The 24768-nt window shown below is 34.7% G+C and overlaps 1 protein-coding gene across 1 annotated transcript in view; it reads left to right on the top strand.

Annotated features, from left to right (window-relative positions):
- The window catches only part of PCDH15 (protocadherin related 15), a 1080236-nt gene that overhangs the window by 411442 nt on the left and 644026 nt on the right, over positions 1-24768 (top strand). The window contains exon 4 of the mRNA XM_066242956.1: positions 13937-14097. Within this exon, the coding sequence (XP_066099053.1) occupies positions 13937-14097 (161 nt within the window). The remainder of the gene's footprint in view (positions 1-13936; positions 14098-24768) is intronic.

Below are 24768 nucleotides of genomic sequence, written 5' to 3'. Positions count from 1 at the left end.
CGACCTGGAAATGCTGAGGTTGCCAGTTCGAAACCCTGGGCTTGCCTGGTCAAGGCACATATGGGAGTTGATGCTTCCAGCTCCTCCCCCCTGTCTCTCTCTCCTCTCTCTGTCTCTTTCTCTCTCCTCTCTAAAATGAATAAAAATAAAAAATAATAATAAAAAAGATTGCTTACTCTGTTTTATGTCATATGTTCCTGGGGAAAGAGTGCTTTATCTTTAGTTACTCATCCTCAATAGAATGATTTTAAATGAAGTCTGTAATATCGGTCAGTGATCATAATTATAAAAACAAGAATCCACTCTAGCTTTTATAAGCAGAAGGGGTCATTAAGTTTTATAAATAGTTCACATTGTTGAAAGGGCTGAAGAGTTTGACGGTTTTGACCTTTCAGAAACAGGTTGCAAATCTACAACATAACTGGCCTGCCGCAGGAAATTCTAACTTTGCAATAATCCAGAAGGATGAACTCAGATAGCTGCTGTCACAGTTTGCCAACTCCAGAACCACTCATTTCTGCTATAATCCAAAACTGCAAAAATGGATGTGTAACATCTGCCTTCCTACATATAATTCATTCTGAAAAGGTCTCATGCAAAAAGCCCCTTGTCAGAGTAACCTAAATCATACATGGAAATTTGGCTGCAATTGAATCCTTAAGTATAATGTTTAGTTTCCCAGCTTTTACATATCAGGAACATGTACAAAGGAGGTGGTTGGAATAAATATTGTATGAACTTATCCACAGCAGCAGCCATATCTGTCATAGGCTACATGTTGTCATCTATCTTATATGTGGTGATAAAAATAGTCTAAAGAACACTCAACAGTATTTTAAATCTCATGGAAATACCAGATTTCCTGTTCAAAATTACTTTGGACTGTAAAACACAAATTATTAACATTGAATTTACAATATTTGTTTTTGTAACAAATGATACCAGTGCATATAGATAATTATTCTTATTTATAATGAGATTATACATTTAATACTATATATTTTGACATTATGTGATATTCATCTCTATGTTAATACTTGTAAGAGAGGAAATTGTATATTGTAAAAAAAATCTTCATCTTACAAACATAATAAAAACCTTTGTACAATGCATCTTCATATGTTGAGAAAACAAGCATAGATAAGGTTTTTCAATTTAATTTGTTTGGGTGACACTGGTTTGAAAAACCACACAAGTTTCAAATGTACAACTCAATAAATGTACAACACCATCTGAAACTGCATATGGGTTCTTTTTAAACATAGTGAAAGAAAGCATTTAGTGTTATTTCTAGAAAGGAATCTTTCTATTTTTTAATTTTATTCATTTGTTTATTTATTTATTTTTGCTCCTTTGTTTCTCTCTTCTTTCACAAAAGAGGTTGGAAAATAATTTAAAGCTTAATCACCTAAGTCTCCTTTAAATACTAAAAAGCTAAAAGCATCCAATATTCTAACAAAACTATGCAACAAATACTTTCCACTTAAAGAGTCTTAAAAAAGTAAATATATACAATGTAAATTGAATGTCATATCGAACCCCTACTGCACATTACCTGGCTTCAGCAGTGATCAGCACTTTGCAACCATTATAAAATTATACCTTCACCTGAACCTGGCCTGTGTCTCCATGGCATATGGATGTCTGGGGTTTGATTCCAAGTCAGGACACTGGAGTAGTGACCATCTGTTTCTTATCCCCCTCCTTCTCTCCTTCTTCTCCTCCAGCAGCCAGGGGTTTGACTGATTTCAGTATGGCCCCCAGGCACTGAAGATAGCTCCTTTGGAGGGCATTTGCCTCAGATGCTAAAAATAGCTCAGTATTGGAACATTGACCCCAGATGGGGTTGCCAGGTGGATCCAGGTCAAATCACATGCAAGATTCTACCTATCTCTTCTCTTCTCACCTAAATCAAAAAATAAACAAATAAACTATACCTTCACCTGTTTCCCACCTCCTATGTGATCATTACTTTTTATGGCTGTTTGAGGATAAATTTACTACATTGAAAGGTATAATTCTAAAAAATTGCTTTTCTCTTAATACTTATAGTTTTGGCTTTCATTCTTAAGTCCTGACCTTTTTTTATATTAATTTTTGTGTTTGTTATGTGGTAGTGATTGGGGTTAAGTTTTGTTTTCCAGAAGGATACCCAGTTTTTTCAGCACCATTTGCTAAAAAGATCTTGTTTCATTGAGTTTTTCTGAAAATTTTCTCAAGTTACAACACAGTTCCATCTCTTTTTTTTTCTGTATATTTTTCTGAAATGAGAATCAGGGAGACAGAGAAACAGACTCCAGTATGGGCCAGACCAGGATCCACCCGGCAAGCCCACTAAGGGGTGATGCTCTGCCCATCTGGGCCATTGCTCTGTTATAACCGGAGCCATTCTCTGGTTACAACTGAGGCCGTAGAGCCTGAAGCAGAGGCCATGGAGCCATCCTCAGCGCTCAGGCAAACTTTGCTGCTATGGAGCCCTGGCTGTGGGAGGAGAAGAGACAGATAGAGAGAAAGGAGAGATAGAAAGAGGTGGAAGGGGAAGCAGATGGGCACTTCTCCTTTGTGCCCTGGCCAGGAATCAAAGCCAGGACTTCCACATGCTGGACTGGTGCTCTACCACTGAGCCAAGTGGCCAGGGCACAGTTCCATTTCTATGACAGTAATGTAACCTGATTATTGTGTATCTTGAAACACTCCGTAGCCTAAGTCACTTACCTATCCTATCACAGTTGTAAAATCATAATCTAGAACATAAAAATACAATTAAGTCACAGAAAAAGGAAAAGGACATAAATATACTGTACTGTACACTATACTGTAGTAACAGAAAAAATGAGTAAGCTGAAACACATCTCATTTTTTTAAAGTTTTTATAGGAGTGAGCATCGTAAATTTGAATGTCATATATTGAGACTGTCATAACCTGAGGATCCCCTGTATTTGTCAAAAGATAACAGTGGGTCTAATTCTTGACTTTATTCCCAGAATTACCAAACCATGGCTAATGGCCTGGTTTTATATAACCCACAAACTATGATAATCATTACATTTTTAAAGCTTTATCAAATAAAATAAAGCAACAGCAAAAGATATTTCCTATGTGAACTACCAAATCTAAAATATTAGTAATTTGGTCATTTACAGACAAAGTTGACCAACTCTTGAATTAGTCTATTCCACTGTTTTATTGGTATAGTTCTTTGCCAATCTCACTTTATGTATATAGTTTTATGGTATGTATTAAATCAGATAGTGTAAGACATTCAGATTTAATCTTCTTTTTCAATGTTTTCTCATCTATTCTATATCATATGCATAGCCACATAAATTTTTTAATTAGTTTACTGATTTTTATAAAAATTTTGCTGAGATTTCAATTGAGATTTTTTGAATCTATAAATAAATTGATTGCATTATCATCTTAATAAGATTAAATTTTCCAAACTTATGAACATTTTATAGCTGTTTATGTAGATTTTCATTACTTTATTTCAGCAATGTTCTACGAATATTTTGTTAAATATGTTTCTAAATATTATACGGTTTTTGCTGACATTGTAAACAAAACTTTTATATTTTAATTTTCAATTTTTTTTTACTTATCTTTTTCTCATCTTATATTTTGAATAATTGCCTTGTGTCTTGAGAACATGGTAAGCTTACTTATAAATTCTATTAATTATTTTGATGATTCTTTAAGATTTTATACATAAATAATCATGCTGTTTTAAAACATAAATTATTTAGTCCTTTTTTAAAACCTGTATTTCTTTTTTGCTTTGCTTATTGCACTTGCTAGGATTTCTAGCTACAATGCTTAATAGAAGTGACAAGATTAGATACACTTGGCCTCTTGTAGGTGTTAGCTATAATTTTTGTTTTTATTTTTTTAGTTATTGCTGCTCAGATTGAAGATGTTACCTTCTACTTCTAATTTGCTGAATTTTTTATATTAAATGGGTGTCTAATATTAATAAGTTATTTATTGTTATTTGACTTATTTTTCTTCTCGATTCCCTGTATTAAACTTCATGTATTTGATTTGTTACAAGAATTCTGAATTCTTGGTATAAAACCAACTTGGTTATGATATATTATGTATTTTATATATTGTTGAATGTTTTGTATCATGGCCAAAGGGAAAGGGATGTGGAGGCTAAGTGGAGGCTGGCAGAGGTGGGAAATGAGGACAGAAAGAGACATTGCTAAATGCAGAGGGCACATCATGTGCTTGGCAGATGGTGGTTTCTTGAATTGGGCACTTGAAACCTGTATGGTTTTATAGACCACTGTCATCCCAATAATTCAGTAAAATTATTTGAAAATAGAATATATTTTTTATTTCTGTATTTTTGGCAAAAGTTTAAGATGTTTTTTCTTTAAACATTTTATATAATTAACTTGTTAAGTCAGGGGTAGTCAACCTTTTTATATCTACCACCCACTTTTGTATCTCTGTTAGTAGTAAAATTTCTAACCACCCACCGGTTCCACAGTAATGGTGATTTATAAAGTAGGAAAGTAACTTTCCTTTATATAAAATTTATAAAGCAGAGTTACAGCAAGTTAAAGCATATAATAATAATTACTTACTAAGTACTTTATGTGGGATTTTCGCTAAGTTTGGCAGAATAAATCTTTATAAAACAACTTAATATAGTTAAATCTAATTTTTTATTTATACTTTGGTTGCTCTGCTACCACTCACCATGAAAGCTGTAATGCCCACTAGTGGGCGGTAGGGACCAGGTTGACTACCATTGAGTTAAGTCATCAAGCATGGGACTTTTCTTTGTGGAGTAGTTTTAACTAAAAGATTCTTTTTATATATATATATATAAATATAGAAGCATGTAGATTTTGTTTTACTGTGTGTCATTTTTTGGTAAATTTTGTTATTTGAGGCAAATAGATGAAAGTTCTTCATAACAGTTTCTTATTTTTGTGTCTGTTGGGGCTCTAGGAATACCCCTTTTTCATCCTTATATTAGTATTTTTTTTATTCTACTGGTGGTTCATCAATATTATTTTATTTTTAACTATTCATGTTTTGAGTTGTCTGTGTCACAGTATTTTATTTTGTATTACATTACTTTCTGATCCTTGGTAAACATATTTTTGAGCACTCATGAAAGCAGGAGCTAGACCTTTCTAGCTTAGTATATTAAGGCACCCTGTTGCTTGGAGAAGTGATTTCATAGGTAAATTAAAAGATCTAATTTTTAAGAACTTCGTCTAAAACTCAGTAACATATGAGTTTTCTGTTGTTAAGGTTGACACTGAATGCAAAGATTCTTTAACAAACTCTATAAAGTGCACTATAAAGAAATTTGTCAAACTTATTGCACTAACCTTTAGGTTCATGACTGAAAACAGGGATTCCTTTGCTAGATTTGTCAATTCTTCATTCCAGTGACTTTCTTTTTCCACATGAGATTTTTAAATTTTGCCAAGTTTTTGACAGGCTTTCTCTCCTACCCATATCTAGTGGATTTTCTAAATCACCATTTACTCTTTATGTGTGATATTGAAGCCCAGGATATAACAAAATGAGAGGACAGGAATTGAATGAGCTGATGCCCAAATACATTTGCTTAATATGACATGAGATGCTTCATTGAGTAAAATATTAAGAAGTGATCAACTTGGCCGGACTAGGCAGTAGTGCAGTGGATAGAGCATGGAACTAGACACGGAAAACCCAAATTCAAAATCCAGACATCACCAGCTTGAGCACTAGCTCTTCTGCTTTGAGCAAGACTCATCAGCTTGAACCCAAGGTTGTTGGCTTGAGCAAGGGGTCACTCGCTCTGCTGTAGCCTCCCTCCCCCATCAAAGCACATATGAGAAAGCAATCAATGAACAACTAAGATGCCGCAGTGAAGAATTGATGCTTCTCATCTCTCTTTCTTCCTGTCTGCCTGTCTCTATCTGTCTCTCTCTGTCTCTGTTACAAAAAAAAAAGTAATCAATTTGGACTCAAATTAATTATTGTAGTGGTACATTCCTTGTACTTGTGGATACCACATAAACTTCAAAAGCATAAATTTCACTAAGGTTACATAGTTCAGACGGAACTCAAAATTTTTCATTTTTACTTAAAAGGCAGTCTGCATTTACACTGAGGACTGCTCAAATAATACCTGTGTTCCAAATAATCAAGGATTAGAGATGTAGGTGGAATAATCAAGTATATTGGACCTGTAGTAATTATACATGAGTGGAAACTCAGGTAGAATTGAAGCATGTTACTTGCAAGATTAAGTTAGCAAATATTTATTGAACATTTATTTTTCCCAAAGTTTTCTAAGAGTATATAATTACAAAATATATTATTGGCTAATCACATGATTATCGGCAAGTGTATCACCTAAAAATTAAATAATGTGTTATGAAATTAATTTGTTTATACTGTGTATTTTGCTTTTTTCTTCTTATTTTATTTTCAACTTATATATAAATCTATACTTAGGTTTGTAAACACTATTATCGTGTTACTTATTTTTTCATCTTTTAGTTGTGGTCTAAAATATTAATTTATTGTTCAGGGCAGTTATTACAGATCTATCACCATATCATTATTTATTTAACTAAACCATATATACTTAGTTGTAACTTGGCAACAGCAGACACATTACATTGTTCTTTAAAAAAAAAAACTTGTTTTGCCTGATTGGGCAGTGGCACAGTGGATAGAGCATTGGACTGGGACATAAGGGACCCGAGTTCGAAACCCCAAGGTCACTGGCTTGAGCATGGCTTCATCCAGGTTTAGTGTGGGCTCACTGGCTTGAATGTGGGGTTGCTGGCTTGAGCATGGATCATAAATGTGACCCCATGGTTGCTGGCTTGAGTCCAAAGGTTGCTGGCTTGAAGCCCAATCTCACTGGCTTGAGCCCAAGGTTGCTATCTTGAGCAACAGATCACTCACTCTGCTGTAGTCTCTCCCTCACCCCCCCCCCATCAAGGCACATAGGAGAAAACAATCAGTGAACAACCAAGGTGCTACAACAAAGAATTGATCCTTTTCATTTCTCTCCCTTCCTGTCTGTCTGTCCCTATCTGTCCCTCTCTCTGACTCTCTCTGTTTCTGTCAAAAAATTAAAAAACAAAACAAAACTTGTCATTACTTTAAAACAATTTACTGAATTTTAGTCTATTTATCAACACATGTACAAAACTGAGTGAGTTTTCATGAAAGTATATAACTTTTTAACCACCACCCTTTTCAGTAAGTAGCTAAAATCCCAGGCTATGCTAATTAAAAAACGGTTACTTCTTATGCCTCCACAGAGGTAATCACTATCCTGATTTCTAACCACAGCTGTTTTACATGAATGTCTGTCTTATTTCCCCAATATCATGTTTGTGATATTCAAATGTTAATGAGTATAATTCTACATTCACTTATTTGCTGTGTAAAATTCCACCATATGATTACAAAAATGAATGTATCCATTCTATTACTAATAGATATTAGGTTGCTCCCAGTATGGGCCAAATATAAATAATGCTATCAAGCACATTTTTTTCTTTTCTTTTTCTTTTTTACTTATTGATTTTAGAAAGAAAGAAAGGGAGAGAAACATCAATTTGTTGTTCCACTTATTTATGCATTTATTGGTTGATTATTTTATGTGCCCTGACTGGGGAATTAACAGTCAGCCTTGATGTACTGGAATGACACTCTATCTAACCGAGCTGTCCAGCCTGGGCTAAAAATTATTGTTCATGACTTTTGATGTACATGCATACGCATTTCACTTGGGGATATAATGAGTGAGTGGGAATAAAATGTGTTTTCAGATTTACCAGTGTTAAATGTTAATACGTAATGACAAACTGTTATTGAGAATAATTTTATAAATTTATATTCCCATTTAGTGTTATATAAACAGACCATTCTTGTCAATACTTGCTAAAGTCTTCTTCATATTAGCCATTTTGATAGGTGTTTGTATTATATTGTTGGGAATTTATTTTAATTGCTGTGATTAAAAAATAGGCAGAGTATGTTTTCTTATGTTTATCAATCAAGTGGCTTTCCCTCTTTATGACAAGTCTGCTAAGGCAGTGTTTTTCTGCTGCTGGTTCACAGACAGGTTCATGTTAGAGTTAACCACCCTAATTTTTTTTTTAATTTTTATTTATTTATTCATTTATTTATTTTACAGAGACAGAGAGAGAGAGTCAGAGAGAGGGACAGACAATGACAGACAGACAGGAACGGAGAGATGAGAAGCATCAATCATTAGTTTTTCGTTACACATTGTGACACCTTAGTTGTTCATTGATTGCTTTCTCATATGTGCCTTGACCATGGGCCTTCAGCAGACCGAGTAACTCCTTGCTGGAGCCAGCGACCTTGGGTCCAAGCTGGTGAGCTTTTGCTCAAACCAGATGAGCCCACGCTCAAGCTGGCAACCTCGGGGTCTCGAACCTGGGTCCTCGGCATCCCAGTCCGACACTCTATCTATCCACTGCGCCACCGCCTGGTCAGACCACCCTAATGTTTTATGAAGATTATAGACCCAAGGATCTGAATCAAATTTGCTTATACTCAAGGTGATTTCTGCTTACCCAATCCCCAAAATAATTCTCTTATTTTCATCAGTTCCCAAGTGTGAAAGGTTGAAAACCACTAAATAAAGATCTTTTTACCATTTTTAATAGCATGTTTTTTTTTCTTTATCTTATTAAATTATAATTCCTTTTATGCTCTGGACATAAGACTTTTGTCATTTATATTAATCTTATTCTCTGTGGGGATTTTTAATTTTCATAATGTTTTATTTTGATAGCATAATCAGCTTTTGATAACTTACTAATTTTAATGCATTATAATTTATCTGTCCCTTGGATTTAGTGCTTTTTTTCTGCTCAGGAAATGCTTACTTCTCCCAAGATCTTTAAAATATTTTTTTTAATTCACATATTGAAGAGTTATTGCTTAATCTTTTACATTTATTTATATAATATGATTGTTTTGTGCTTTTGTTAAGGTAGCATTCAAATTTTACTTATTCTAAATATTTGTATTAAATTGACACAGCATCATGAATAATTTATGAGTGAATCTTCTTCTAGATTCTATTTTGTTCCACTTGACTATTTGTCAATCATTACAACAATACTGTGTTGACTTGATTACTTTAGATTTAGAATACATATTGATATCTAATATTTTAGTCCTTCAATGTAGTTGGTTTTCATCAAGCTTTAATCTTTTAGATATACTTGACACTTTGAATTTTTATACAAATTTTAGCATTAACACTTCAGTCTCTTCAAAATTGCTGAGATTTGTATGGGTATTGCATTGAATATATTGATTAATTTGAAGAGATTTTAACATCTCTAAAATGTTGAGTTTTTTAGTCTCATTTTTATGTCCCACCTATGTATGGAATCATACAGTTCTTAGTTTTTTCTGATTTACTTATTTCACTCAGTATAATGTTATCAAGGTCCATCCATGTTGTTGTAAATGACCCGATGTCATCATTTCTTATGGCTGAGTAGTATTCCCTAGTATATATGTACCACATCTTCTTTATCCAGTCATCTATTGAAGGGATTTTTGGTTGTTTCCATGTCATGGACTGGAGTGTGGTGGTTACTGGGGGGGGGGGAGTGAGGGAGAAGAGGAAGGGAGTGGGGGGAGGAGAGGGACACAAAAGTTAGAAGGCGACAGAAGACAATTTGAGTTTGGGTGATGGGTATGCAACATAATTAAATGTCAAAATTACAGGAGATATTTTCTCTGAACATGAATCTTGATTTACTAATGTCACTCCATTAAAATTAATAAAAAAATAAAATAAAATGTAGAATTTTTCAATCCATTAATATGACCATTTTCCTCCATTTTATGTTTCTTTATTTTTTTATAAATGATTCTTTATTTATTATATATTTTGTTTAGATATATTAAACACAGGCTGATCAGGTGGTGGCTCAGTGAATAGAACATAGACCTAGGACTCTAAGAACCCAGTTTTGAAACCCTGAGGTCACCAGCTTGAGTGCAGGCTCACTGACTTGAGCACAAGGTCACTGGCTTAAGCATGGGATCATAGACATGACCCCATGGTCACCAGCTTGAGCCCAAAAGTTTCTGACTTGAGCCCAAAGTCAATGGCTAGAGCAATAGCTCTATAGTTTAGCTGTAGCCCCCTGGTCCAGGCACGTATGAGAAAGCAAACGAATAACTAAAATGTTGCAACTACGAGTTGATGCTTCTCATCTCTATTTCTTCCTGGCTCTCTGTCTTTTGCTAAAAAAAATATATGTGTGTGTGTGTGTGTGTGTGTGTGTGTGTGCATGCATGTTTGTGTGTGTTATATTGCATATATTATATATATATATTTAAAAATATATTATAAAAAATATATACACACATATATATATTAAACCTATTTTTTATATTTATTACTTAATATTTGGTGTTTCTTTGATACCATTATCAATAGTATCGGTTTTAGCATGTTATTTTTCTCTTTGTTGTTAAGGAGTTTTTTCTAAGGAAAGAACTTTGTTAAGGAGTTCTTCCTAAGTTCTTTCTATTTTTACCTATACTTATGTGTGTTACAATTCAGTACTTACAATTCATACTGAAAAACTGAAACTGTAATTAACCCAAAGTGTATTTTTCCTATCTCTAAAATGACTTCTTTATTTTTCTTGCCACAAATTTTTCATTTTTTCCCAAAGTTCATGTAAAATATTTTCTTGTAAGGTGATCTTCAAGTCGCCATTACTCTGTAATTCTATAACACTGACACAGAAAACCTTCAAGGGAAATGACCATCTAGAGTTAAAGTTACACAAAACAAGGTGCTCTATCTACATGCCAGGTTGATGCTCTACCTCTGAGCCAACCGGCCAGGGCCTTAAAACTCTTTCTTACAACATAATCTAATGTTGTGTACCTCTTTCGTCATTCTTTTTAAAGGACTAATTGCATAAAATAATAAACTACCTTTCGGTATATTGTTTTTTTACACTTAACACATTCATTAGGGCAGAGGACCAGTTTTAAATTATTTGAAATCCACCACCGATGACACTTATTGTGCTGAAAGGAGAGTGGAGAACAGAATTTCCTGGCAAGCCAGGGTGAACACCAATAATTATTTTTTTAAAAAATATTGCCCTTAACATAATATCTCTTTTAGTTGTGCTTTTGTCTTTCTTTTATTGAAACTTTTGCTCTAGATTAACATGACATAAAAACCTTGAAAATTTTTTGGCAATGTTTATTGAGTATTCTACTGAAAGAAAGCAAAGCTCTTTTTCAACATTATGCTAGAAACACCTATTATTGAGTTTCAATCATTGAAGAAGACAGAAGGAAGCAAGAGCAAGAAAAAAATATTTAGTTCATCTCTATAAAACTAAAAAAATTATTAAATAATATATAAGCCCAGGTACAGTGTTTTAGTTTTGATTATTTAATAATGCGTAAAATAACTATTGCAGATTTATCTGGTTATAATTCATCTGCATTATGAAAGAGAGCTCATTACCCCATTTCCTTCATGTGCCTATGTGGTATGAATATATACTATAGAAATCTGCTTTTATTGCTATTATAAACCATTGAATCAAAGCATAAACATTACTGTTAGTTGAGTTACCTGTTATACATTTCTTTGGTTTTTCATCAGAAAAAAAAATTCCATTTAATTTTTTAATTAGATATTGTAATATAGACTAGTGGTCCCCAACCCCCAGGCCGTGGACCGGTACCGGTCTGTGGGCCATTTGGTACCGATCTGCAGAGAAAGAATAAATAACTTACATTATTTTCATTTTATTTATATTTAAGTCTGAACAATGTTTTATTTTTCAAAAATTACCAGATTCCCTCTGTTACATCTATCTAAGACTCACTCTTGATGCTTGTCTCGGTCACGTGATACATTTATCCGTCCCACCCTAAAGGCCGGTCCGTGAACATATTTTCTGACATTAAACCGGTCCATGGCCCAAAAAAGGTTGGGGACCACTGATATAGACCAAATAAATTTCCAAAGGCTAGTTGTGTGAAGTATTTGTAAAAGAGTGTGTACTTGGGCCTTAAACATATTTGTAGATCAGAAAATGCCATTATGTGATCTGTACTTTTGGATGTGTTATCTGTAGGTTATCTTTTTCTTAGCCATTTCATAAAAAAAAAAATGAAAGGCTAAGTTTCACTTAATATTTATATATGTGGGTTATACTACTATGTGAAAAAATGGAAAAAATAATCTGCCATTTAAAAGAGTATGTATATGTGAGACTATCTGTGTTTTAACATTATTTAGGTTATTGTTATAAAAGAGCAATCATTTCTTCAACATTCCCTGGGCAGATAAAGTTCATTAGAAATATTATAATATTATTTATTTTATGTGAAAATTATTCAAAGAGACTACCTTTTTATTTGTAATTGTTCTATGATATAACATTTGGATCAGTTTTTAAAATTATTATTTTAAGAAAATGCAGCAGTTATATTTTGCATGATTATTTTTCAAGCTAGAATATGGATTATTTATATATTCTTATATGCTATCCCAAGGCAATGAGTTCTCTGGATGCATGCCATTTATTCTAATTTTTTTAGGAGGATAAATTTTTGTTTGCATAGCCACATCTCTTCTATATGCCGTAAGTTTAGTAAACTGGATCAGCTGAAAACTATTGCCTTAAGCTATGTTGCATTTTGCTTGGCAAAGAGACCATTGCTTTATGGGGGGAAATGGGATCTGAATTGCATCAGAGCTGTTTGTGTTCAACTCAACTTTTAAAAAGATATAGAATCTTGAACAGCATTGGAAAGATTACAGATGTATTCTCTTTCAGCTCTTATTCCAAAAATGGCTACAATTTAGCCCACTAAAAATACATAAGAAAGCAAGCATCAAAATGTTACATTGAGCCCTGTCCTATAGGCTCAGTGGTAGAGTGTCACCTGGCATGTGAGTGTCCTGGGTTTAATTCCCTGTCAGGGCACACAGGAGAAGTGACTATCTGCTTCTCCATGCTTCCCCTTCCCCTGTCTCTTTCTCTCTCTCTCTCTCTCTATCTCTCTCTCTTCCCCTCTTGAAGCCATGGCTCAGTTGAAGCAAGTTGACCCTTGGTGCTGAGGATAGCTCCATAGCCTTGCCTCTTGTTAAAATATCTTGGTTGCTGAGCAACCGCCCCAGATAAGCAGAGCATCACCCCATAGGGGGCTTCCCAGGTGGTTCCTGGTCAGGGTGCATGCAGGAGTCTGTCTTCTCTCTGCCTCCCTGCTTCTCACTTATGAAAAAAATAAAAAGAAAGAAAAAAAGAAATGTTACATTGTTGGAGTCAAGTACCCCAGATGTATCTTAAAGAAGAATGGCTTCTATTCTGTGTCTGTACATTAGTTTTGTCTTTCACATTAAGATTTATGTTTTATGGACTTGCTTTAGGATAAAAGAAAAAAGAAGTAGTTTTCACCGTGGAAGACTTTGGTACTTCTTTATCTCTTTTATTCTCTTACTTTCGGGATATCTATTTTTGTATCAGAAGTATTACTGAGTCAACTGAAGTATCAGCCTCTGTTATTAGAGGCATTTTCTTTTGATCAGGATAAAATTCAGTGATAACTCCTATGAGAAATGATGGACAGGGAAGGGAACAGTTCCATGTTGTTAAAGGCAAACGTGAAATAGATCATGAAACTCATCAAGTATGTGAATTTCTGCTTCCCACCTTCATCTCCCAAAATATATCATTTATAAATAGCATAATAAACGTATTTTTTTGCCATTTAGAAAAAGGGCATTTTCTATATCATACCAAATATATACTTGAATATTTTCTACTTTAAAATATAACTAGATGTCAGCCAGCATATTGTCTTTGTTAAAGAAGGCATACAAGTAGAATGTGTTTTCAAATAACTTTCTTTGGTTTCCAGGCACCATTATCGTGGATAACATGCTGATCAAAGGGACTGCTGGAGGACCAGACCCCACCATAGAACTCACTTTAAAGGACAACGTGGACTATTGGGTGCTGTTGGATCCTATTAAGCAAATGCTTTTCCTGAACAGCACAGGCAGAGTTCTGGATAGAGATGTTAGTGTTTTGTTTTTCTTTTTACTTTGCTCCTGTGTTACAACTTTATTATACTTTAATTATCTGCATATGTTTGTTGATATAATATCATATTTTCTTATAAATAATTAGACTTTATTTTCTGTGTTTATCAACAAAAACTTTTTTTAACTCCTTGAAAGAAGAATAAGAAAGAAAGGGACCATCTGTGTCTGAAAGAACCATTGTGTCTTCCTTTTATCGTCCTGGAAGCTCATCAAATTTATGAGCAAGGAGAGAATAGAGTGCTCAGAATAAAGCAGTGGTGACTTGGAAAAGCAGGATAAGCAAAGGGATAATTTATGGTGAGATTTGAACATGCAAGTAGTGTTGACTTCAGGTATGAGATACTGTGGGGATACTAATGGGCATGTGCTCTTACAAGCACTGAGCATTGATTAAGATGTGAGTTTGTGGCCATGTGCTTACAGAGCTTAAAAAATCTAAAAAGAAGTGAGCACAAGTATCCCGGGAAATACTCCCACCCATTCATCCCAGTCCATTCTTTCTTAGGCAGTATGACCTAAGTTTTTTTGTTAAGAACAGCTAAATTACCAAAGTCACCAAATATCTCATTTCTGAAAATGTTTAAAGCTTGAGTACATTTATTTTAATGCAACTTTATTTTGATTTATTTGCAATTCAGTCATATGTATAGAGAAATATATTTGGGGAGTAAGGGTTTTAATAACTAGTAGCAATTTTATGGAACCTTAGAAAAACTCCAGAAGTATATCTAACCATGTCTACACCCAAATTTCCAGATTTTGAAATCCAAATGTCAGATTTTCAGTTTAGTGAACCTGAATCATCTCACAAGCTTGCTCAGGATTTATGACCCACTTTACAATATGGTGTAGACTAGATGATCCCTGACATATTTCACTTTAAAAGTCAAGTCTCTAAGAGCTGTATGGTGAAGTGGGAAGTACATTGAACCCTCCCACCAGGGTGGTCTGGCAATCTTTGTATATTTGGGGGACCCTTATTTAGCTAAATGTGCCGTGGTGGCAGATGTGACACATGGGTAGCAGTTCGGAGCAGGAATAGGACTGTTGGGTGAAACATAGAAAAAATAAGTTGTCCTTACTGCTGTCCCAATTCCCACCACTGTCCCCACTCACTCTGTCCTTTTATCACAGCACCATTCTTTATACAGCACAGTTCACAATTTTGGCGGGGTGGCTAAGAAGGTGTAAAATAGAAGAAAGATAGCTTTAAGACAGCTGCTATCTTCATAAATCTTACTTTTATAAAAAACAATCTGGACAGTGGCACAAATGGGAAAACTATAAGATCCCTTCTCCTCCAGCTGTATTGATCAAGGCATCCTTTACTGCTCATATTTAAGGATATTCATATCCAAGCCTTATGAATTTTTTTTTTAATTTTACTGGGGTGACATCAATAAATCAGGGTACATATGTTCAAAGAAAACATGTCCAGGTTATCTTGTCAATCAATTATATTGAATACCCATCACCCAAAGTCAGATTGTCCTCTGTCACCTTTTATCTAGTTTTCTTTTGTGCCCCTCACCCACCCCCTTCCCCTCTCCTTCCCTCCCCCCGCCCCATAACCACCACACTCTTGTCAATGTCTCTTAGTCTCGTTTTTATGTCCCACCTACGTATGGAATAATGCAGTTCTTGTTTTTTTCTGATTTACTTATTTCACTCCGTATAATGTTATCAAGATCCCACCATTTTGTTGTAAATGATCCGATGTCATCATTTCTTATGGCTGAGTAGTATTCCATAGTGTATATGTGCCACATCTTCTTTATCCAGTCTTCTACTGAAGGGCTTTTCGGTTGTTTCATGTCTTGGCCACTGTGAAAAATGCTGCAATGAACATGGGGCTGCATGTGTCTTTACGTATCAGTGTTTCTGAGTTATTGGTATATACCCAGTAGAGGGATTGCTGGGTCATAAGGTAGTTCTATTTTCAGTTTTTTGAGGAACCACCATACTTTCTTCCATAATGGTTGTACTACTTTACATTCCCAACAACAGTGGATGAGGGTTCCTTTTTCTCCACAGCCTCTCCAACATTTGCTATTACCTGTCTTGTTAATAATAGCTAATCGAACAGGTGTGAGGTGGTATCTCATTGTAGTTTTGATTTTCATTTCTCTAATAATTAATGAAGATAAGCATCTTTTCACATATCTGTTGGCCATTTGTATTTCTTCCTTGGAGAAGTGTCTGTTCATGTCCTCTTCCCATTTTTTTATTGGATTGCTTGTTTGTTTGTTGTTGAGTTTTATGAGTTCTTTATATATTTTGGATATTGGGCCCTTATCTGAGCTGTTGTTTGAAAATATCATTTCCCATTTAGTTGGCTGTCTGTTTATTTTGTTGTCAGTTTCTCTTGCTGAGCAAAAACTTCTTAGTCTGAGGTAGTCCCATTCATTTATTTTTTACTTCACTTTCCTTGCCTTTAGAGTCAAATTCATAAAATGCTCTTTAAAACCAAGGTCCATGAGTTTAGAACCTATGTCTTCTTCTATGTACTTTATTGTTTCAGGTCTTATATTTAGGTCTTTGACCCATCTGAATTAATTTCAGTACAAGGGGACAAACTGTAGTCGAATTTCATTATTTTGCATGTAGCTTTCCCAGAACCATTTGTTGAAGAGGCTTTCTTTTCTCCATTGTATGTTGTTGGCCCCTTTATCAAAAATTATTTGACCATATATATGTGGTTTTATTTCTGGACTTTCTATTCTGTTCCATTGGTCTGAGTGTCTATTTCTCTGCCAATACCATGCTGTTTTGATTGTTATGGCTCTATAATATAGTTTGAAGTCAGGTATTGTAATGCCCCAAGCTTCATTCTTTTTCTTTAGGATTGCTTTGGCGATTCAGTATTTTTTATAGTTCCATATAAATCTGATGATTTTTTGTTCCATTTCCTTAAAAAATGTCATTGGAATTTTGATGGGAATTGAAATAAATTTGTATATTGCTTTGGGTAATATGGCCATCTTTTTTATTTTTGTTTGTATTTTTCTGAAGCTGGAAATGGGGAGAGGCAGACAGACTCCCGCATGCGCCCAACCGGGATCCACCCGGCACACCCACCAGGGGCGATGCTCTGCCCACCAGGGGGCAATGCTCTGCCACTCTGGGGCATCACTCTGTCGTGACCAGAGCCACTCTAGTGCCTGGGGCAGAGGCCAAGGAGCCATCCCCAGCGCCTGGGCCATCTTTGCTCTAATGGAGCCTTGGCTGTGGGAGGGGGAGAGACAGAGAGGAAGGAGAGGGGGGTGGAGAAGCAAATGGGCGCTTCTCCTGTGTGCCCTGGCCGGGAATCGAACCTGGGCCCCCCACATGCCAGGCCGACGCTCTACCGCTGAGCCAACCTACCCAGCCAGGGCAGGCCATCTTGATTATATTTATTCTTCCTATCTAAGAACAAGGAACATTCTTCCATCTCATCGTATCTTTTTTGATTTCCCTTAACAATGCTTTGTAGTTTTCATTACATAGGTCCTTTACATTCTTTGTTAAGTTTATTCCTAGGTATTTTATTTTTTGTTCCAATCATAAAGGGGATTATTTTTTTGAGTTCGTTCTCAAATGTTTCATTGTTGGCATATAGAAAGGCTATGGACTTTTGTATGTTATCTTTGTATCCTGTGACCTTACTGTATTGGCTTATTGTTTCTAGAAGTCTTTTTTGTAGATTCTTTAGGGTTTTCGATGTATAGGATCATATCATCTGCAAAAAGTGATACCTTTACTTCTTCTTTGGGGATATGGATGACTTTTATTTCTTTGTCTTGTCTGATTGCTCTGGCTAGAACCTCTAGCATCACATTAAATAAGAGTGGAGGGAGTGTACAACCCTGTCTTGTTCCTGATTTAAGGGGGAAAGCCTTCAGTTTTGTGCTATTTAATATGATGTTAGCTGATGGTTTATCATATATGGCCTTTATCATGTTGAGATATTTTCCTTCTATACCCATTTTAATGAGAGTCTTAAACATAAAATTGTGTTGTATTTTATCGAATGCTTTTTCTGCATCTATTGATAAGATCATGTGGTTTTTGTTCTTTGTTTTGTTGATATGGTGTATTATGCTAACCGTTTTATGTATGTAGAACCATCCTTGAGATTCTTGGATGAATCTCACTTGATCATGATGTATTATTTTTTTAATATGTTGTTGTATTCGATTTGCTAGTATTTTGTTTAGTATTTTAGCATCTGTATTCATTAAAGATATTGGTCTGTAGTTTTCTTTTTTTGTGCTATACTTGCCAGGTTTCGGTATGAGGGTATGTTGGCCTCATAAAATGTGTTTGTAAGTATTGCTTCTTCTTCAATCTTTTGGAAGACCTTGAGTAGAATTGGAGCCAAGTCTTCTTTGAATGTTTGATAGAATTCACTAGTATAACCATCTGGACCTGGACTTTTATTTTGGGGGAGGCTTTTAATAGTTTTTTTCTATTTCTTCCCTACTAATTGGTCTCTTTAGGCTTTCTGCTTCTTCATGATTCATTCTAGGAAGGTTGTATTGTTCTAGGAATTTATCCATTTCTTCTACATTGTTGAATTTAGTGGCATATAGTTTTTCATAATATTCTACAATAATTCTTTGTTTATTTACGATATCTGTGGTGATTTCTCCTCTTTCATTTTGGATTTTGTTTATGTGAGTCCTTTCTCTTTTTTCCTTGGTAAATCTTGCCAAGGGTTTGTCAATTTTGTTAATCTTTTCAAAGAACTAGCTTCTTGTTCTGTTAATTTTTTCTATAGTTTTTCTGTTCTCTAATTCATTTATTTCTGCTCTGATTTTTATTATCTCCTTTCTTTGGCTGGTTTTGGGTTGTCTTTGTTCTTCTTTTTCTAGTTCCTTAAGGTGTGAAGTTAAGTGGTTCACTTAGGCTCTCTCTTGTTTGTTCATATATGCCTGAAGTGATATGAACTTCCCTCTTATCACTGCTTTTGCTGCATCCAATAGATTCTGATATGTCAGATTATCATTTTCATTTGTTTGTATATATCTTTTGATCTCTGTGCTTATTTCTTCTTTGACCCATTCATTTTTTAAAAGTATGTTGTTTAGTTTCCACAGTTTTGTGGGGCTTTTCCCTCTTTTTTGCTGTTGAATTCTAGTTTCAAGGCTTTATGATCAGAAAATATGCTTGGTACAGCTTTGATTTTTCTGAATTTGCTGATGCTATTTTTGTGGCTCAACATATGGTCAATTCTTGAGAATGATCCATGGACATTGGAGAAAAATATATAATCTGTCACTTTGGGATGAAATGTCCTATAGATGTCTATCATATCCAATTGCTCTAGTGTTTTGTTTAAGGCCAATAGATCTTTATTGACTCTCTGTTTGGATGACCAATCTAGAGCCGACAGCGGTGTATTGAGTTTTCCAAGTATGATTGTATTTTTGTCAGTTTTTGTTTTAAGGTCAATAGGTAACTGTCTTATATATTTTGGTGCTTCTTGCTTTGGTGCATATATATTAAGAATTGTTATGTCTTCTTGATTCAGCATCCCCTTAATCATTATGAAATGACCATTTTGTCTCTGAGTACTTTTTCTGTCTTGTAGTCGGATTTATCAGATATGAGTATTGCTACACCTGCTTTTTTTTTAATGTTATTTGCTTGGAGTAATGTTTTCCAGCCTTTCACTTTGAATTTGTTTTTTGTTTTTTAATTTTTTAATTATTTATTTATTCATTTTTTAGAGAGGAGAGGGAGAGAGAGGAGAGATAGAGAGAGAGAAGGGAGGGAGGAGCTGGAAGCATCCACTCCCATTGTGCCTTGACCAGGCAAGCCCAGGGTTTCAAACTGTTGACCTCAGCATTTCCAGGTTGATGCTTTATCCACTGTACCACCACAGGTCAGGCATCTTTTTATTTTTATTTTTTTTAATTTTTGAATTTTTTTTTTATCATTGTTGCTTAGATGAATTTCTTGTAGGCAGCATACAGTTGCATTTTCTTTTTTTAATCCATTCTGCTACTCTGTGCCATTTTATTGGTGAGTTTAATCCATTTACATTTAGTGTAATTATTGACACTTGTGGGTTCCCTATTACGATTTTTTTTAATAAATTTTTATTAATGGTAATGGGATGACATTAATAAATCAGGGTACATATATTCAAAGAAAACATGTCTAGGTTATTTTGTCATCAAATTATGTTGCAAACCCCTCGCCCAAAGTCAGATTGTCCTCCGTCACCCTCTATGTAGTTCTCTGTGCCCCTCCCCCTCCCCCTAAATCTCTCCCTCCCTTCCTCCCATGTCCTCCCTCCCCCCCCACCCTTGGTAACGACCACACTCTTGTCCATGTCTCTTAGTCTCATTTTTATGTTCCACCAATGTATGGAATCATGTAGTTCTTGTTTTTTTCTGATTTGCTTATTTCACTCCTTATAATGTTATCAGGATCCCACCATTTTGCTGTAAATGATCTGATGTCATCATTTCTTATGGCTGAGTAGTATTCCATAGTGTATATGTGCCACATCTTCTTTATCCAGTCTTCTATTGAAGGGCTTTTTGGTTGTTTCCATGTCTTGGCCACTGTGAACAGTGCTGCAATGAACATGGGGCTACATGTGTCTTCACGTATCAATGTTTCTGAGGTTTTGGGGTATATACCCAGTAGAGGGATTGCTGGGTCATAAGGTAGTTCTATTTGCAGTTTTTTGAGGAACCACCATACTTTCCTCCATAATGGTTGTACTACTTTACAATCCCACCAACAATGAATGAGGGTTCCTTTTTCTCCACAGCCTCTCCAACATTTGCTATTACCTGTCTTGTTGATAATAGCTAATCTAACAGGAGTGAGGTGGTATCTCATTGTAGTTTTGATTTGCATTTCTCTAATAACTAATGAAGCTGAGCATCTTTTCATATATCTGTTGGCCATTTGTATCTCTTCCTGGGAGAAGTGTCTGTTCATGTCCTCTTCCCATTTTTTTATTGGATTGTTTGTTTGTTTGTTGATGAGTTTTATGAGTTCTTTGTAAATTTTGGATATTAGGCCCTTATCTGAGCTGTTGTTTGAAAATATCAGTTCCCATATAGTTGGCTGTCTGTTTATTTTGACATCAGTTTCTCTTGCTGAGCAAAAACTTTTAATTCTGATGTAGTCCCATTCATTTATCTTTGCCTTCACTTCTCTTGCCATTGGAGTCAAGTTCATAAAATGTTCTTTAAAACCCAGGTCCATGATTTTAGTACCTATGTCTTCTTCTATGTACTTTATTGTTTCAGGTCTTATATTTAGGTCTTTGATCCATTTTGAATTAATTTTAGTACACGGGGACAGGCTGTAGTCGAGTTTCATTCTTTTGCATGTGGCTTTCCAGTTTTCCCAACACCATTTGTTGAAGAGGCTTTCTTTTCTCCATTGTGTGTTGTTGGCCCCTTTATCAAAGATTATTTGACCATATATATGTGGTTTTATTTCTGGGCTTTCTATTCTGTTCCATTGGTCTGAGTGTCTATTTTTTTTGCCAATACATGCTGTTTTGATTATCGTGGCCCTATAATATAGTTTAAAGTCAGGTATTGTAATGCCCCCAGCTTCATTCTTTTTCCTTAAGATTGTTTTGGCTATTCGGGGTTTTTTATAGTTCCATATAAATCTGATGATTTTTTGTTCCATTTCTTTAAAAAATCTCATAGGGATTTTGATGGGAATTGCATTAAATTTGTATATTGCTTTGGGTAATATGGCCATTTTGATTATATTTATTCTTCCTATCCAAGAACAAGGAATATTTTTCCATCTCATTGTATCTTTTTCGATTTCCCTTAACAATGCTTTGTAATTTTCATTATATAGGTCCTTTACGTTCTTTGTTATGTTTATTCCTAGGTATTTTATTTTTTTTGTTGCAATCGTGAAGGGGATTATTTTTTTTAGTTCGTTTTCTAATATTTCATTGTTGGCATATAGAAAGGCTATTGACTTCTGTATGTTAATTTTGTATCCTGCGACCTTACTGTATTGGTTTATTGTTTCTAATAATCTTTTTGTGGAGTCCTTCGGGTTTTCGATGTATAGGATCATATCATCAGCAAAAAGTGATAGCTTTACTTCTTCTTTTCCGATATGGATGCCTTTTATTTCTTTGTCTTGTCTGATTGCTCTGGCCAGAACTTCTAGCACCACGTTAAATAAGAGTGGAGAGACTGGACAACCCTGTCTTGTTCCTGATTTAAGGTAAAAAGTCCTCAGTTTTATGCCGTTTAATAGGATGTTGGCTGATGGTTTATCATATATGGCCTTTATCATGTTGAGATATTTTCCTTCTATACCCATTTTGTTGAGAGTCTTAAACATAAAATTGTGTTGTATTTTATCAAAAGCCTTTTCTGCATCTATTGATAAGATCATGTGGTTTTTGTTCGTTGTTTTGTTGATATGGTGTATTACGTTAACCGTTTTGCGTATGTTGAACCATCCTTGAGATTCTGGGATGAATCCCACTTGATCATGATGTATTATTTTTTTAATATGTTGTTGTATTCGGTGTGCCAGTATTTTGTTTAGTATTTTAGCATCTGTATTCATTAGAGATATTGGTCTGTAGTTTTCTTTCTTTGTGCCATCCTTGCCAGGTTTTGGTATGAGGGTTATGTTGGCCTCATAAAATGTGTTTGGAAGTATTGCTTCTTCTTCAATTTTTTGGAAGACTTTGAGTAGAATAGGAACCAAGTCTTCTTTGAATGTTTGATAGAATTCACTAGTATAACCGTCTGGGCCTGGACTTTTATTTTTGGGGAGATTTTTAATAGTTTTTTCTATTTCCTCCCTGCTGATTGGTCTGTTTAGGCTTTCTGCTTCTTCATGACTCAGTCTAGGAAGGTTGTATTGTTCTAGGAATTTATCCATTTCTTCTAGATTGTTGTATTTGGTGGCATATAATTTTTCATAGTATTCTACAATAATTCTTTGTATTTCTATGATGTCTGTGGTGATCTCTCTCTCCTCTTTCATTTTGGATTTTATTTATTTGAGTCCTGTGTCTTTTTTCCTTGGTGAGTCTTCCCAAGGGTTTGTCAATTTTGTTGATCTTTTCAAAGAACCAGCTCCTTGTTTTATTGATTTTTTCTATAGTTTTTCTGTTCTCTATTTCATTTATTTCTGCTCTGATTTTTATTATCTCCTTTCTTCGGCTGGTTTTGGGTTGTCTTTGTTCTTCTTTTTCTAGTTCCTTAAGGTGTGAAGTTAAGTGGTTTACTTCGGCTCTCTCTTGTTTGTTCATATAGGCCTGAAGTGATATGAACTTTCCTCTTATTACTGCTTTTGCTGCATCCCAGAGATTCTGATATGTCGTATTTTCATTTTCATTTGTCTGTATATATCTTTTGATTTCTGCGCTTATTTCTTCTTTGACCCATTCATTTTTTAGAAGTATGTTGTTTAGTTTCCACATTTTTGTGGGGTTTTCCCCCTCTTTTTTGCAGTTGAATTCTAGTTTCAAGGCTTTATGATCAGAAAATATGCTTGGTACAATTTCAATTTTTCTAAATTTGCTGATATTGTCTTTGTGGCCCAACATATGGTCAATTCTTGAGAATGTTCCATGTACACTAGAGAAAAATGTATACTCTGTCGCTTTGGGATGAAGTGTCCTGTAGATGTCTATCATATCCAGGTGTTCTAGTATTTCGTTTAAGGCCACTATATCTTTATTGATTCTCTGTTTGGTTGACCGATCTAGAGCCGTCAGCGGTGTATTGAGGTCTCCAAGTATGATTGTATTTTTGTTAGTTTTTGTTTTAAGGTCAATAAGTAGCTGTCTTATATATTTTGGTGCTCCTTGGTTTGGTGCATATATATTAAGGATTGTTATGTCTTCTTGATTCAACTTCCCCTTAATCATTATGAAATGACCATTTTTGTCTCTGAGTACTTTTTCTGTCTTGTAGTCAGCATTATTAGATATGAGTATTGCTACACCTGCTTTTTTTGGGGTGTTGTTTGCTTGGAGTATTGTTTTCCAGCCTTTCACTTTGAATTTGTTTTTATCCTTGTTGCTTAGATGAGTTTCTTGTAGGCAGCATATAGTTGGATTTTCTTTTTTAATCCATTCTGCTACTCTGTGTCTTTTTATTGGTAAGTTTAATCCATTTACATTTAGTGTAATTATTGACACTTGTGGGTTCCCTACTGCCATTTTATAAATTGCTTTCTGTTAGTTTTGTATCTAGTTTGATTCTTCTCTTTTGTTTTTCTATCATTTGTTTTTGTTTGTTTGTGTTCCATACTTCTTTCCTCTGTTGCTACCTTTTTTAAGTCAAGTGTTTTTGTGGTGGTTTTTTTAAGGGTGGTTACCATTAAGTAATGAAAAGGGTACCTACCATATTCATTGTAGTACCCTATCTTATAAGTATTTCTGCACTTCATCATCCTTTGCTACTGTTAATCTCCATCCTCTCCCCCCTTTTTTTCCTTTGTTGTCACAGTTTAAGTTTGGTTTTATTGTGTTCTTGGTGGAGCTGTTACTTGTGGTGTTGTTTTCTTTTGTTCTTTGAATCTGGTTGGAAAACCCCCCTTATTATTTCCTGGAGTGGGGGCTTTCTGTTGATAAATTCTCTCATCTTTTCTGTATTTGTGAATGTTTTTATATCTCCTTCATACTTGAAGGATAGCT

Source organism: Saccopteryx bilineata, chromosome 9, assembly GCF_036850765.1.
Source record: "Saccopteryx bilineata isolate mSacBil1 chromosome 9, mSacBil1_pri_phased_curated, whole genome shotgun sequence".
In the NCBI taxonomy this organism is placed as follows: Eukaryota; Metazoa; Chordata; class Mammalia; order Chiroptera; family Emballonuridae; genus Saccopteryx; species Saccopteryx bilineata.
Note: the sequence above shows the minus strand (reverse complement) of the source record. Positions and strands in the feature narration are given on the sequence as shown.